Source organism: Musa acuminata, chromosome BXJ1-6 (genome assembly GCF_036884655.1).
Source record: "Musa acuminata AAA Group cultivar baxijiao chromosome BXJ1-6, Cavendish_Baxijiao_AAA, whole genome shotgun sequence".
In the NCBI taxonomy this organism is placed as follows: domain Eukaryota; kingdom Viridiplantae; phylum Streptophyta; class Magnoliopsida; order Zingiberales; family Musaceae; genus Musa; species Musa acuminata.
Window position 1 is genome coordinate 38,820,680 of NC_088332.1, and position 16,509 is coordinate 38,837,188.

The 16,509-nt window shown below is 35.4% G+C and overlaps 1 protein-coding gene across 1 annotated transcript; it reads right to left on the minus strand.

Moving 5' to 3' along the window:
• Positions 1–860: 860 nt before the first annotated feature.
• Positions 861–15,826, minus strand: LOC135676880 (dynamin-related protein 5A-like). The gene is made up of 16 exons (XM_065188558.1): positions 15,486–15,826; positions 14,383–14,446; positions 14,181–14,285; positions 13,459–13,560; positions 12,422–12,472; positions 12,248–12,309; positions 12,046–12,136; positions 11,672–11,736; positions 9,496–9,690; positions 9,237–9,356; positions 8,465–8,535; positions 6,047–6,272; positions 4,209–4,259; positions 2,598–2,826; positions 2,216–2,355; positions 861–1,310 (listed from the first exon to the last, which is right to left on the minus strand). Exons 1-16 carry the CDS (start codon positions 15,612–15,614, stop codon positions 1,182–1,184), a joined length of 1,830 nt encoding a protein of 609 aa, XP_065044630.1. The 5' UTR covers positions 15,615–15,826; the 3' UTR covers positions 861–1,181.
• Between the last annotated feature and the right edge of the window lie 683 nt (positions 15,827–16,509).

Sequence of the window (16,509 nt, forward strand, 5' to 3'; positions counted from 1 at the left end):
TTGTGATGTGAATATTACGACTCAATGTTCCACTTAAATGTTCAATGTCTTGGTCAAAAAAAAAAACCAACATAGTTTAAAATCAAATCTGGACGTAACGTATCATGGCATTACATCACAATAAACTTTTATTGTATATCGGAACTAAATCAAGGAATTACATTCAAGTTATAATATCATAATAATTCTTTTAGATCAATCAAGTTAACATATTTGTTTACTACTGGTATGGGTTTAAACTGGATCAAGAGTTTATATTGATTAAGCTATAGGTGACTCATCCTTAATCTGTACATGATTATGGAACACACAAATCATTAGCATTTATTTATTTATGTTCGTGCGTAGATTAAGTAGTTTACAGAACGATCCATGCGAAGCCGTAAACAAGATAAAACCTTTTGGGAGTTTGAAGAGGTCCGTGGACGCCCCTCGTCGAACGCCTCGCATCTCGGTCTCCTGCTATAATTGCCAGCCCTCTCTTCCCCTTGGGAGGAGAGCTCTCCTGGTATACGTGAGAAGTCACAAATTGATTACTCCATGGTGGAAAGCATCGATGCAAATGGGCGTTAGTTCTAACGATGATGAGAACATGAACCACCTTGACATGGTGATACTCCATGGTCTGGTCTTCTCTTGTTTTTTTTTTTTTATCTCTTCTTTTCAGAATTTCCAGAGATTATGCGATGGACGCGTGCATTTTTGTCGGTGGAGTAATCTGATGGATTTGATAGAACTTTCTTGGCACTGTTTCTTGATTTCTCTTTAGTTTGGGTCAGTGCTCTGCAGCCAAATTGGCTTGAACAGGGAGACAATGGTTCCAACATTTCTGAAGGTTATTCCCATCAAACATACAAGAGTTTCAGAAATATGAATCTATAGATAATAGCAATTGGCATTGCTCAACACAAAAAGTTCGACAGATTCTCCCTGACATAATGCAGTTCTTAACAAGACATCTAAATTATACAAGCTCCTGATATTGATAATCTATGTCAAAGATAAGAAAAAAGGGTCTGTGATACTCTTCGGTTGTTACTCGGTAAAAGCATATAAATTAGGACTGAATTCTCTCACTCAAATGTTGTAGTCATCATAAATGAATGAACCACACGGATCTATACACAGCAACAGTGAGTGATGGAGGTGGGAGAGGAAATGGCAATCCCCTTCGGGCACCCCTACTTAGACCATGCGACTGCATCGATCTCAGCTTGCGCACTTTTGTATAGTTCTAGTCTCTTGGCAAGGGCAGCTCTGCGCTCCATGATCGCTGGGTCCTCGTCCAACATCGATCCCAACTGCTTAGCCTGCACAATCCATAATTAACATTTATTTCTGTCTTTGCTTGTACATAATACAATACATAGTTTTTCCCAAATGATTACAATAGCACAAAGGATTAAGGCATAAGAAACTTTGGCGACTAAAATATGTACAAAATGCATCAATTCCTAAACATACAAGTTGATTTGTGGTTTATATACAAATCAAAACTTTCACTACATTCCTGCCCAAAGAACCAAATTCAAGTTGATGTCCAGTAACAGAATATATTAAGGTGGATCTGTTGTTCTGTCATTCGCAAACAAGATCAACCAACCATAGCTAATAAAGGCTAATTACTCAACAATCTATTGCAATCTGCTAATCTTATCCATCTGTTCTCGCGGTGAAACAGCGCCCCAATCTGAATTTTGATAAGTATATTTTTTAATGGAAACATGCTCCAAATCAAGCCAGTCTTTTGGGTTGAAATAGATTGAATATGCAAATCATGACAGAAGCCAATAGACTATATATATAACAAAAATATGCTATTTATGCACCCCCAACAAAATCCCCCACCCCAACCATTAAAATGTTTGGATTTCCAATGGTGGATGCAATGCTTCAATCCAATCCTTTACCACCTCTTGTTCTCACTCTCCATCCCAGATCCCCACTGCACTTGCTCCTTGTGAGAAATGGTGGTCACAGAAACCAATCAATGTCTGCAAGTTCTATGATGATTTAGCTAATTTTACAAGAACCAAACCCCGTATCATCAGTATCTCCCCTCAAAATCATCAAATAATCAAGGACAGCCTAATATCTTACCACTCTTCCATACAAAACTTGAACAACTTCCAATTATACAGAACATATAGTTATCATATAGGAAAAAACTAGCAGTGGATCTTACTTGGAACAATTGATTAGTGTATGATCTTACCTCCTTTTTTCCCAACTCAGTAAGGAAATGATCAAGCAAGGAGCGTTTAGCCTCGCGAACTTGACAATATACAATAGACTTTGGAATGGAGTTCCGCAAGCTTGCACATACCATGTTGACATATGCCAGAACAGTTGTTCCTGTCATTCAAAAGAAATAAGTAGAATGTCACCCACTACATTCTAAAGCTTCAGACATCGTCTATTCAAATCAAAGGTCACAAGGATGCATCACATCAAATGAGTGCACCATTATATGAGACATCAGAAAGGCCCTTGGCTTCCTAGTTCTAGACCTAACCATACGAAGACTGACATAATCACAAGCAACTCAGACTGAAATAGACACAATTATGATTGGATATAGACTTAAAACAACTCACCTATGCGTCTGAGGTACGAGTCATTGTATCTATCAAAAATAGATTGTGCAGGATTTCCGCCTTTCTCAACATCCTGAGGAAGCTTTCGGAAGAAGTCTACAGTAAGGTAACTGCACTCCATATCCACTAGTTTAAGAGTTGCTTTTCGACTTTCTTCCCTCATTCTCTCCAATGATTCAAAAGCTGCATTGGCAACTTCAACTCGCAAGGTAGGGTATTGCTTCAGCTCCTGCAAAATATCAAGCAAGACAAATCATTTTGTTTCCTACAATAAGGATATTTGAATTTTTCTTAAAGAGAAAATATTGAACAAATTAACAAAATCTTAACTGTTCGACTTAACTAAGACTTGAACAACTCGGCAAAAGCTCAATGCTTCAACCTCTTGGATTCCTACCAATTATGACAAACAAAAATGTAATTACCAACAAAAGTTACCAGAAATGCCAAATTGTCTAATCGGCTGACACAGATTTGAATTGTGTCAGTTGTTAAAGGGTCATGGCTAGGGTCGAGTCCAATATGGACTCAACAAAGTTATTCCTTTCAATTTACTTTGATTAGCATTCAATTATCTTTTTTTATTGAGTTCTTTATGAGTTAGATTTTGTCATTTTGTTGGAATTTGAGTTGGACTGGATCAAAATTGTCAGTAAGTTTGCTCTGCTTAGGGGTTTATTTACTTGTTATATCGAGTTCCCGTTTCCCAAAGTTTGAGTGGATTTATTTTAATTGAATAGATTTTGTTCTAATATTGTTAGTCCCGTTTTATGATTAATTTCAGCCTGATCACAAAAGACTTGTCAATTTTTTTTAGTCCAATTAGAGTCACTTTACATTGTGTGAGTTGCTGGTATGAGCTGCGGCATGAAAAATACCCCTGGCAAGAGTAGTGATGAGATAATAGGATGTTACCATGTATCTTTTTGTTGGAGTCCCTTGTCTAGGAAAATGATCTTCAATCTAGTATTTCCTATGATGTGGGATTTAATTAAATATAACTAAAGGTACCAGACATCAAATCCAGATATCTATTTGGACTCGAACCTTTCAATCCACACTCTGCAGCATAAAAATTCTGTAGCAAATTTCAGCTTTATCTCAACTGTTAAAAATCATGCAAGAGTCCATTGAATGGTGGAATAATTCAGGATATATGCTGAATAGATAACGAAGATATGATGGACATAAGTAAATATTGGATGAACTCCCCCCAGTGTTTTTTTTCCCCTCTAGAAGGTTAATTGTCTTGTATAGGGCTGATGTTTGGCATCTTGGTCATGTTTTTAATAGAAGTTGTCCTTTATTGGCCCCATGGCATAGTATAGTATTTTTCCTAATATTATATTCTACCTCATTTCCTTTCTCCTCTAGTCTAATCTTATAAGATCTCTCCATTAACTCTTAAGACTAACATAAGCAAAGTAGACATTTGTCATATCTTCCTTATCATCAAGAAGCAAATTATTCCACTAGTAAAAATATATTCTAGCAAATCAATAAGAGAGAAGATGATTCACAGAATGAAAGGAACTGTGAGTGGCACCACAAGTATCTAACATAAATAAATATTATAATATAAACTGCACGAAATGGGCAAGCAGAACTAACTGGAGTTTCATTGATAGCCTTGTGAACAAGATCCTTCAATATAGCATGAACCTGGAAACAGGTAATAAGAGAATTATATCAACAAATTCACAAATTATATTAATAACAGTTCAAAATAATAGGATAGATGTGTTGAAGTCAATCAAAGGGCCAATCAGATGGAAGAACAATAGAACAGTCTCATAGATATCAAAAGACAATAAGCACTTGAATAAGAATCAAGTAAGACCTGCAATAAGCATCATAAAAGCGAATAATCGAAGTGATACCACTCAAATGAGAGTATGAATTCCTGATGTAATACTACACTTTGTGATAAACTAAAGAGACATTCATAAGCAGCAGTTTGTCTGTACTGAAGAAGACAGACCAATGTTCTTTTATTTAAGCTGATTTTGGCTGATGTGCAGAAATATTGCAGTTGCAAAGAAGAAGAAAATGTAACAGTGAAACTACAATGAAAACAGGCAAAGATAATACAGTCGAAATATCGCTTGTCAGGAATTAGCATCTTTACAGTTTGGAACAGAACAGAATGTAAAACCCATACTAAAAGCAGAAAAGCCTCTTTTGCCTGATTCCTTGATACATTTCTCTATCAGTTCAAATTTTCCATAATTTTGCCGCAGCAAATTATGCTGCCACAGTTTTCTCAATTTTCTCAACGAAGTAAATGTTATTCTACTATTTTGTGCAAGTTAGCCAACAGAATTACAAATCTTCTGTTATTGACTTCATATATCAGCAAAAACCAGCTTGTCTTTGGCAGCTCATACAAAATGGCCCTCTGTTATTCAGATATGACCATACAACCTAGACAAGCCTAGCCTAACTTCATGTTTGAACTGTATGGCACAAAGATACTACCCTAACATAGAAACTCATATTTACATTGAACCTGTATAAAAATGTAAACTAAAGAGGCTTCAACAAGCACCAAACCTACCATACAAGAGAAAAGGAAAAAAAAATACATTGACAAACAATTTTCTCAATAACCATAAGTCCATAACACACGAATTTAAAATGATGAACCAGAATCAATTTTCAACATCAGCAAGAAGTAATGATCCTTGACCAGAGATTAGCTAAAAACTCGATGATACGGAAGGAACAGAAGAATTATGCTTATAGGGGCAATTTATTTTCTGTAGTCATTATCAAAAGACACATAATAGTTTGCATTGAACTTTTGTGATTTCAGGGAGAATTCATATAAAGGATATTTTTTTTATGAATAAAAAATAACTCCTTATTTAACAATCAGTACTAATTATATCAAAGATGCGACAATTTCCTTTTTCAAGCTTGATCCTTGCCATCTGTTCATAATCCACATGATCTGCCTTAGTAAAAATATTCATAGGAACATACTGAGAGCTCTAAAGTCACACCTTCATATTCAAACTAAGGTAGAACTAACAATAAGCTCACTTAGTGTAACATTATAACTGTGGTCAAATTTAATAGAACCAAATATCTTCTTCACAAATATATTATGAACTAAAGAAAACTGAAAGAAAAGACAATTTTTTAAGGAAATTACCAAATGACAATCGCATTTTAAATATTCTTACTGCTAACTCAGCAAAAATAATGATATGTGCCTCAAATGTATAAAGCCTCCTTTTTCAGCATCTTAACTGCAACAGAATTAGCAAATAATACCAGGAGATTCCCCTATCACCACCAAAAATGAATGCCAAGATGGAGCAAAAAAAAAAAAACACTCCGACCAAAGAACTAAAAAAACATGAATACAGAAATAAGAAAGTGTCCTTCAGTGCTTAATAAGAGAAAATTAAATCTCTGGAAATAGTGACAAACAAATTGCCTACCGCATCAACAGATGCATCAGCAGGACCTCTGATAGAAACCAATGAAGATTCAATGAGACGACGATATCCTTGTTCAGGAGCGATTAAGTGAGGTTGGTATCCATCAGCTTCAGTGATAAGTTTTCTCACATTCTCCATGGATAGATGCTTGTCAAATTGCAACCTTTTCAGAGCTGCAGGGAGTTGAGCATCAAAAACATTGTAAACTTTTTCACCACCAGGTCGCCTGCAGAGAGTACCACATTTTAATGGCGAAAACAAAAAAGCATGCTTATGCAATAATAGAACAAAGGAAATATATAATAGAATCATCAAAACACCTTGCAACTTCACAGTCCCCAAAAGGCTAGACCATTATTGTCATCAGCAGGAAAAGTGGTTCATCATATCATAAAAGAAAAACTATTCCTTCTATCAAGCTATCTCGGCACAGTATCAGATATGTGTCTTCACAAAGGGTGTTGCAAGTTTCAGTATGGCTATAAATTTGCCTATTTTGTTGCCATCTCCATGCATAACAATTTTTTTCACTGGGGGTGATTCATAAATGCTTTAAAAAACATACACCCCTTTAGAATTCCAAATATCATAGTTGCCCTTATAATGAAAGTTCTTTGACATATGCCCAATTAATTCATATAAGCCCATGATATGTGAAATTTTGAAAGGATTTTCATGATGATGGCATGCAACAAATTTCTCAAACTGCAATCAGGTCATGGTTGGAAATCCTATAAATCATTCAGACCAGTTTGGACAAAACAAAATATATTGAGAATCACAGATCAAACAATGTGGCCAACAAAAAAGTTACAAAATCCAAAAAAAATCATAATAGAAACTAAAATGTTAAGAAAATCATAAAATCGAAACTAATGGGCCTCACCCAACTAAAGTGGATTTGGTAAAAACAAGGCTTGTCATATTGTGGTGTACTGCTCGATACGAGTAGTATGTATCAGTCCGACAAGGTATGGGTGGTACATACCAGTTTGTCGGTACGCTCTACCATACTGTGTCGGTACATCGGTATGATTCGATACATACCATACCAACGGCTGGTTGGTACATAGGTACGAACCGATAAAGCAAACCATGAGTAAAAGAGTCAAGTACATGTAGCAAAAGTCCTTCCCAAAAGATTATCTTATTTTCACAAACATCATCATCTCAACCACATCTACCGGTCCCAAAGGTCAGATCTGTGGGACGGACACATAGGATGAGAAAGTTGCTTGAAGGATCTTTGGTGAAGTATCCTCAAAAATTAAACCAGAATAAAGATACACATAACAAACAAAATCACAAAGTAGACACTCTCACTCATCCCCTAGTCCTAACACTCCTTATCATTTTCTTTCTCACTCTATTTTAACAAAAGCAAAATAGTGCAGAAACTACTCCCATTTTGTCCTCTATTTTTCCTCTCATTTTGTCCTCTCATTTTCTTTCTCACCTCTTTTGCCCTCTATTTTTCCTCTACCAGCAACAACCAAGGATCTTCAAAGCTCTGGTTTGAGTGATATTAAAGACCAAAAGAGAAACACGGTTGGTTTAAGGATAAGAACAAGGCTCCTGAAGACAGCAAATGGGGAAAAGAAAAGAAAATTGGAAACAGCCAGACAAGTTAGTAAATTTTATAAAAGTAACTATGACAGTAGCAACATAGGGATAGCAGACAAGAACACATGAAATTGCACCTTATTTTTTCAAACATGTCTAACAATGTTGTTAGAGATAAAGCTTCATGGTGCATTGAGCTTCATTTGCAAGATAATATATGCAAGCACAACATTAGCATATACAATTAGTCGACACAGCTTTAAATATATGAAATAAATTCATACACTTTCTGTGAGTTATTGTCATGATAAAGGACCCATAACTCACGCTGAACTAAAGCAATTGTTTGCTTCTCAGGTTTTGACTAAAGGATTAAGATACACATCATGTTGTATCTATTTGCATAGATCTTAATGATCGCCTATCCTACCTAAACATTTGTAATTTCCATAGAATGCTCCAGTACAATTATGTATTGAAGATTAACATGTTGAAATTACAAGGTTTCAGAATTCTCCAACATTAAAATATTGGATCTTATCTCAAATTCCACTAAATTGGCTTTGATAATTTTTATTTGTGATAGATTACACTATAAAAAATTGCAAGCTTAAATCTAAAAGGAAATTGTTAATTGCAAGGTTTTGAGGACTTGAACAACCGATTTTACAAGCAAAATGTGCAGTATACTTGGCCTATGAAAATGCAAGAAGTAAAACCATCTTTGTTAGAAGCTTGATTTCACGTGTTCGACCACAGGAGCAAGAATGAAGCAGTTTATACAGATTAATAAATTATAAATATATACATGATTGTAAAATAAGCATTTGTTAAAGTATACACTAAAATACATACACGCCATCGAGATGTTCCTTGTAAATTTGGTCAAAGATACGGCAAATTTCCACAATTGCATATAGCTTGCCCTGCACATATGAGCAAAATAATTATCTCAGGGATCCAGACTAACATACTAAATACAACTATATAAAAAGGCAGATATTAGATATCTATGATATCTCCAGCTTGAATTCCCTTCAACTATGAAAGAGAATTTAACTAAGAAAAAGAAGAGTAGATGCAGCTCACCTTCTTGACTTATTTAGAGAGTCAATATGAAAGAACATAAGCCTAACTTGTTAAAGCAAGATACATAACAAACAGCACAATGAGGTTGATGATTTTCAGACTTAACAGCAAATGGGCTTCAAGTTCAACAATCAATGACAACCAAATTAAAACTAGTGAACAGGTGCCAGTATCTAAGTACACACGTTTTATAAGTTAAAAGTGTGCTTCACACCACTGTTGTATGAGAATAGTCAAACATCTTTGTCAGAAAAAAAAGAATATTCAAATATCTAACAGTTCATCCCCAGAAGCTAGTGAACAATCATAAATTAAGTCTCAAATGTCAGCAATCAGGGACACTCACAACTAAAAGCAACAACAAAAGAATCATGCTTAAGAAAATCACATTTGATAAAAGTAAGATATGTCTAGCATATCTCAAGATCCCAAGCTGACAGAAGAAAATCACTTTACATGGCACTCTTCATCTACAAAACAGTGCATAAAATATTTTACTTCATTTATGAGTAGACAAATGCTAAATTAGTAGACTTACTCCAGCATCCGCAGCAATAGGTTTCCCAAGACGATTTAGTTCACCCTCAAGTTCAGCAATAGTCTTATTTATGAGAGACTGGATGCCTGGAATTCGAGATTTGATTACTTGTTCCAGATGCTGCAAAAGGCAACACGATTTTCAATTCTCTTAACAAGGGCTATTAATTCAAAAACCAAAATCCAATGAAGAAGTTCCATTCTGCTTCTTTCTCAAAAAGGATCAAACAAAGAGTCCAAGAATACACAAGCGGTGATACCTTTGAGAGAATCTTCCCTAAATGCTCTGAACCCATCCTGTGAGCTAGATGCTTGTATTCTGGTGTATTTGCAAAATATTCTCTTTCTCTCCGCCTAGCAGCAATCATGTCCACGTTCTTGTTAATATCAGCTTGAGAGCGATTAACAATGCCAATCCAAGGGTACTGCAGACGATATGATTTTCCTTCCAATATCTAGAAGAATAATGAATCAGATTCTGGTAAAAGCATAAAGCATACAAACAAGAAAAAATGGCATGTTTATGTCAATAGCTTCAAGCATCAAAAACAGACATTGAAATTACTAAATCAAAGTATAATTGTTAATAAAAATGAAAGAGTACATACTGGAAGTCACCATTCACTGATTAGAAGCAAAATACATTTCTGTCCTAGATCGGCAAAAACTAAAAAGGAAAAGTATTAAATTATAATATACATGATTAACGCATATAACAAGAAGATATATATCATAGCAAAATGTAGGCTACTAAGGCTAGAAGAAAGACGATTCTGCAAGTAGACTACAACATTCTATGATTCTAATGACAAAAGGTGAACCATTATCTTGTGTCTACAACAACAATAACAAATTGTAATGTTTCAATTATTTTGGGTAGATTACATGGATATTTTCTTGTAATTGAGCTTTAATACAATATCTCTAGCAGTGTTTTTAAAAGCACTAAGCACAAAAAAAAAACACCAAGGTCCCAAGGTGCCTAAGGTGCTAGGCGCTCGCCTAAGCACCAACCCAAGCGAAGCAAAACACTCTGGAATATTAAAATTTTAAAAAATATATTATGATTAATAAATATGATCATAAAAGTAAAAATATCACAATACGGTTTCTACCGATGGAGACCTAGGCTAAACAGGCTTCTAACCAGTGCTAAACAGTTCTAAAGAATGGATCAATATGGTGCTACATGGTTCTAAATTGTGCTATAGAGTTCTAAAAAGTGGATCAATATGGTGCTAATCAATTATTACCAATGGAAAACAGTTCTAAATAGGGAACTGAAAAGAGGAGTAACCGGCTACTGTGGAGGAAGGTGGGGGAAGGAGAGGGCGACAGACGAAGGCAATGACGATAGACAGCTATGAATGTAGGTGGCGAACGTAGGGTTTCACTTCGGGTTTGTCTCACCGGGTAAAACGCGGGCGAAGAAATTAACTCACATCATCTAATCATGGCAATAATGATTCTCCTCTAAACATGTTCTTATCATCTTAAATGATCTTGTATGGCAATAATGACTCACATCATCTATAATATTGAATGTTTAGTTAAAAAAGAGTGTTCAGATCTCTTTTTATTATTCCTAGTAAACTCTTCATAAGTCTGTCTCTATCTATCCTAACATCATTAATCCTAATTGACTCACATCAAGTAGTCATGGCATCAATAAGTCTCCTTTAAACATGTTCGTATCATCTTGAATGATTCTCTCATAAATTGTCCTTTATATTGGGAAACCTATTTTTTTTTGAATTAAAAATAGTTCATATCACCTTTTTTGAAGTGATAGACTAGGATACGATTGCTGATTCATTCCTAGTTGTATTACCGTATTTGTGTACATATGCTAGTTGTATATTTCCTATATTAGCACCAAGATTTATTTAGGTTGCTCTTTTCTTTCTTTCTTTTTTTTTTTCTTATTCGACTATATGTACTTCATCCTGTATAAAAACAGGAGATAGAAATGAGAAAACTCTCTCTTCTTCTATTGTCTTGTTCACGGAGTTGACCTTATAACTTTCTTATAATTTTTTTCTTTTAACAAGGGAACACAATGGCCACACAAAACACTTTTAATTACTTTATGAACAAATATCTAATCATCTCTTAGTGTAGCCTAAGTAAATGGATTTTGGCTACACCAAACAAAAGGGAGTATAAAAAAGTAACTGCAGATAGGCATATTTGAGAGAAAAATCATAACAATAATGCAGAAAAATGTATAAATTGAACAACAATGCTTCATAGAATAAAAAACAAACATACATAAAAAGTATCTCCTGGACTGACAATAAAAAAAACTAGAAGTTAACCATACAACTAGCGACAGACTAAAAGTAATGGAGAACATATTACTTCCAGTGTCATATAACCAGCAACAGACTAATAATTAAAGTGGAAAAGAAGTGCCCTCAAAAGAAAACAGCTTACATCGACAGCATCAGTGCCCTTGTCCATAAGATCAATCTTAGTAAGTACACCAAAAGTCCTTTCACCTAGATTGAAAGTGCAAAAACATAAGATCAAATACAGATAGTACAACGATACCATTAATTGAAAGAGGCATGATGCGACACATTTTTTATTCACTATCTGAACAGTTATGGCAGTTTCCGTGTCGAATCTCATTCATATATTCACTTGAGTGACATTTTGAAAAATGTTGTATGCTTATTAGAGGCCCCTTTCAGACAAATTTCCAATTTAGTGAAAAAGTGGCATTTTAAAGATAAAAATGTAGTAAATTTAAAGAAAATAGAATTCACAAAATTAAGTTCTGATCACTACTTTTCTCCAAGACATACCCTTAGGGTCTACTTCACGGGACATCTTAATAGCATCAGATGTGGCAAGGTCCTGATTGGCTGGTGAAATGGCAAGAATTATACAATTTGGCTGTAAATCAAAGAAAAAGAATCAACATTTGATTATAATCTAAATGACCTGGCCAACAAATAGGATATCTTTCATTGTTCAGGAAACAAATAATAATTTCAGAAGAATAACCTTTTCAATATATGAGCGAACCATATTCTCAATTTCGGCAACAACGCTATCAGGTTGGCCCTCTGCAAAATTGACAATCAAGTAAGTTTGCCGCACATGCATATTAAAAAAACATAATTTCACAAGTATATACATAAAATGCAATTTTAGCATAAAAAAGGGCAAGTAAATTACCAACAGCCACCTTTGTGAGACCAGGAAGATCAATGAGTGTCAGGTTCACAACTGTCAAATTTTGAAGCATTAGTATTAATGTAGAAAAGGTTAAACTCTAAATTCAGAGAAGCACCAGGTTTTGTCACCTCAAAATATATGGAAGTGGCCAACACATGACATATAAACCTAAATAAATGTGAATAACCCGAACATCCTAGCAAGAGATTACTCTCTCTTATCAACATGCAGTTGGTAACGATTAAAATACAGACTCTGATAAAATTAAAGTAGCTTTGAGCTAATAAGGTAACCATCTAAGTGACTCATTTTTAATTATTTGCTTCCAAAACAAAAGCTAAAAGATGGATTCACTTTTCATTTGTAATTTCTAAAATTATAATCATATAATATCAAAAGTTGCATATCTTTTGCCTATATCACATTAAAAAATGTATCCTTTTATGTCTTATTTTCCTAGCTATTTTCTTCTTTTTTTGAAAATTTTTAATTGTTTAATTACTAAACTTGAAATTTCCAACACAGTTGACCCATTGCACTTCAGCTCTTGACTGAAAGCAAAACCAAGACAAAAAACTTCATACCTCTCTGAATAACATCTTTCTAATTTAAATAGTATGAATGAGATAGAATATAATCCCTTTCCCAAATATATGTTGAATTCCTTTCTGATTAATATGTCATGTAATGAAAGGCACACTCTCACAGTTATTATTAGCGTTCACAAGGCACAGTCCACCAATAGTTATGGTCCAATAATCAGAGTTCTAGATTGTATGAAAATTAAACCGTATGGCAAAACAATTAAGGTTGTGCAAATGAAATTCCAGCAAGGTACATGAGCCTCAATGCTAACACAAAAGTAGTTTACAAGTTATAGACTTCCTGAATGTAAAAAACATATTAATCTGTTGCCTTTACAAATATGTGAAGTCATGTGTATTTTTGTTTAACACTAACAAAAACATGAATAAAGTTCAAAAGAACTATCACAAGTTTATAAAAAAGTTCTCTAGCCTTCAGCCCCATTGTCTCACCATTAGGAGAATAAATACTCAGATGGATCGGAACAGGGGAAATTTGCTTGGTACGACCAGTCTCTCTGTCAGTTTCATCTTGAATCTCCTTCCGAACAAGAGCTGCATTGAAAATGATTAAAAAGTGCATCTTAGTACAATAACAATCATAAACAGAGCGCCATAAAAATTTGCATCGCATAGCCAGACATCAGCATCAGTATTAAAAAGAAAATACAACAGTGACAGGTATGGCCAAATAAATTTTATTATAGAAACAATGGATTCATGTGACAACAAGGTCGCCACCACAGAATGGTGCAGAATGGCAGGCTACTAGTCAGAATTCTGATCACGTGAGGAAACATATGTTAGAAAACTAGAGCTGTATGAAACATGCAAGATGCATGTCTAACAACATGGGCTTGGATCAAGACAGATAGATGCCCAATAAACATTCATGAAAACTTATCATATTAAAGTAAACACTAAAGAATTAAAAAAAAAAAGAATTGCACTGATATCAATACAATCAACCTTTACTAACTGCAGTTCACTATGAATGAACAATAATTTTAGTATGCTTATTTGACTAATTATTTGCAAAGGATCATAGCCTAGCAAGCAATAGTCGACAGGATACAAAGGTTGGGATGAAGCAAGGATGTTTGTGAGAATGATGGAGCTACACATGAAGGGCACTTCATCTTTTCAATAACTATTCTATCGACAGGCAAGATTACCAAAATCTGTGAACCTCTTCCTTGGAAGGTGCATGAACTCAGCATATTCTCTCTCTCCATCAATCTTATGTAGCTGGAGTACAAGCGGGCGTCTAGTAACAATTCCTGTTAAATTCAAAGGCAACATTTAATCAGTAATTGACTACCAAATTAACGTCGTATGAAATTATCTATTAAATAAATTTAGAGTCTAATATGTTACCTGAACCCCTTGGTAGGAAGTCCTTCCCAACTATGCTTTCCAGTACTGAAGACTTGCCAGAGCTCTAATAACACATACTCACATCATGAAATATAGTACCCACACTTCAATGCATTGTTAAGAAGTTCTATAACACTATAATGCATCATGACATATTGAATAAGTACATGCACACTTTATCATAGAAAGAATTAGTCAATTTTGTCTTAACTTCGACCTTTAATGAAAGACATACAAGAAAAAGATTGTCGGGTAAGAGAAGCATCATATTAAGACGTCTGATGATAGGAGATGGAAAGAAGAACTAAGCAATTCAAACAAGCAACGCCTGGCATCCTGACACAAGTGGACAACCACAGAGTTCTTTCTGGAGAATAAAGTTAGCCTGGAAAAATTAACCAAAATCAACTTCACATATGATGTTGTCGAATGGGAGGTACTTAGTTTTCTTGCTTTCATTTTTGGTTTTTGCACTAGAAAAAGATTGCATGACTTTCTTAACCACACTATTTTCAACCTATTATAAACGACAATATCTTGTGAATGCTAATTACTGGTTCTTTTGATTAAGTTTGCAGCAAATCAATGGCACTCCCAAGAAGATATCAAGAATAATCATGTAACCAAGTTAAATTCGAAAGGCAACAAACATAACGTCAGATTGGAAGGAGCAAAATGAAAATAAACCATGAACCTAAAAGAAAAAGAAGAATAAAGGGACTTCAATCGTGCCAAAAGATCGGGGTCCATGATCCATTCTTTCAAAGATTGATGAGCACCAAAAAGAAAGGAAATGAAGAAACTTCAATCATGACAAAAAATCAAAGTCTAAGATCCATTCTTTAAAGTTAAAGTCATCAGAGAACCCATTCTTTAAAGTTAAAGTCATCAAAGAACCCACAACAAGAACGAAGGTTAGGTCTGTTCACCCAACTCTGTGAATTCCCCTCTACAATAACAAAGATCTCCCACCAAAAAGGAGGAGACCTAGGACTCATAAAGGAGAACATCTGAATTCACAGAAAGGGGAAGGGAAACGACAGGATCCTAAACGGAAGGCAAAAGGTAGTCCCAAAAGGCAGCAAGATCCGATAGATGATTACCTGTCCACCGACGACGGCAATCGTCGGCAGCGAGTCCCACAGCGTCGGGAGGGCGCTCTCCTCCCCATGGTCGCCTAGAGCTGTGCAAGCCCTCTGCAGCCTATTGACCAGCGAAATCAAGCTCTCCATGCCGCCTCACGATCAGATTCCCTCCCTAACAAAAGCCAAGAAATCAAGAACCTCAAGATCACTCCGATTCCGACCAAACCAACCCAGGAATCGGAGAAACCGAGAGAGAGAGAGAGAGAGGGCGGGGACGAGTCAGGAGATCGGAGAGGAAGGCGAAGGGACGATCGAGGAAAGCGATTCGAACCCAGCCGCGGATGTTGCAATGACTGTTTCGTGGCGGTGGTAAAGACGGACGCACTCGTCTGAAGACTCGGAGAGGAGCGGGTTCAGATGATCTGGACCGTCCGACGAAGGCGGCCTCTTCTCCGCCCTTGGATCGGAGGGCCGAAAGCGCGTTTGGATCCATTTCACCGTCGAGTCCACCATCCGTCAATTGGCCGTCGGATTCGGGTCAGTGGTCGACTCCGATTTGAATTTTTTTGAATCGATAGCAGTTATTGGGGAACAGCTGGTGGGTCCACCGATGGTCTCCTCCAATGTTGCTGCGACTCGGGTTCAAATTCGTGTAAATATTATGGACGCCATTTTGATATAATATTTTTTTTCTTTTTTTCCAATTTAAAAAATCGTAATAAATATGCTAATTGGAGAGGATTGGTATATAAGAATCATTTTTTATATACCAATCTCCATAGCACAAGATGTAAATAAAATCGTTTTTTGAATTAATAGAAAGTCATTTTATTTTTGGAAAAGAAAAAGAAAAATAATGCAAATAATATTGCGGCTGTGGCTGTCTGTATGTCTACATGCACAATCGTTATATGATTAGTATCCAAAGAGCGAGGCTGAGAATAATACATGCGAGAGGAGGAATTAAGCATTCAACCAATTTTGGCTTGCTATGACGTGATAGTTCATATTATCATACAACATGCTACGAGTAACTTACAGC

Excerpts from the sequence above, each read along its gene's own strand:
- LOC135676880 (XM_065188558.1), bottom strand. The coding sequence starts at position 15,614 with ATGGAGAGCTTGATTTCGCTGGTCAATAGGCTGCAGAGGGCTTGCACA. Across the intron at positions 12,310-12,421 it reads TCTCACAAAGGTGGCTGTTG|AGGGCCAACCTGATAGCGTT; the intron begins GTAATTTACTTG and ends TCAATTTTGCAG. Across the intron at positions 2,827-4,208 it reads AGGCTATCAATGAAACTCCA|GAGCTGAAGCAATACCCTAC; the intron begins GTTAGTTCTGCT and ends GATATTTTGCAG.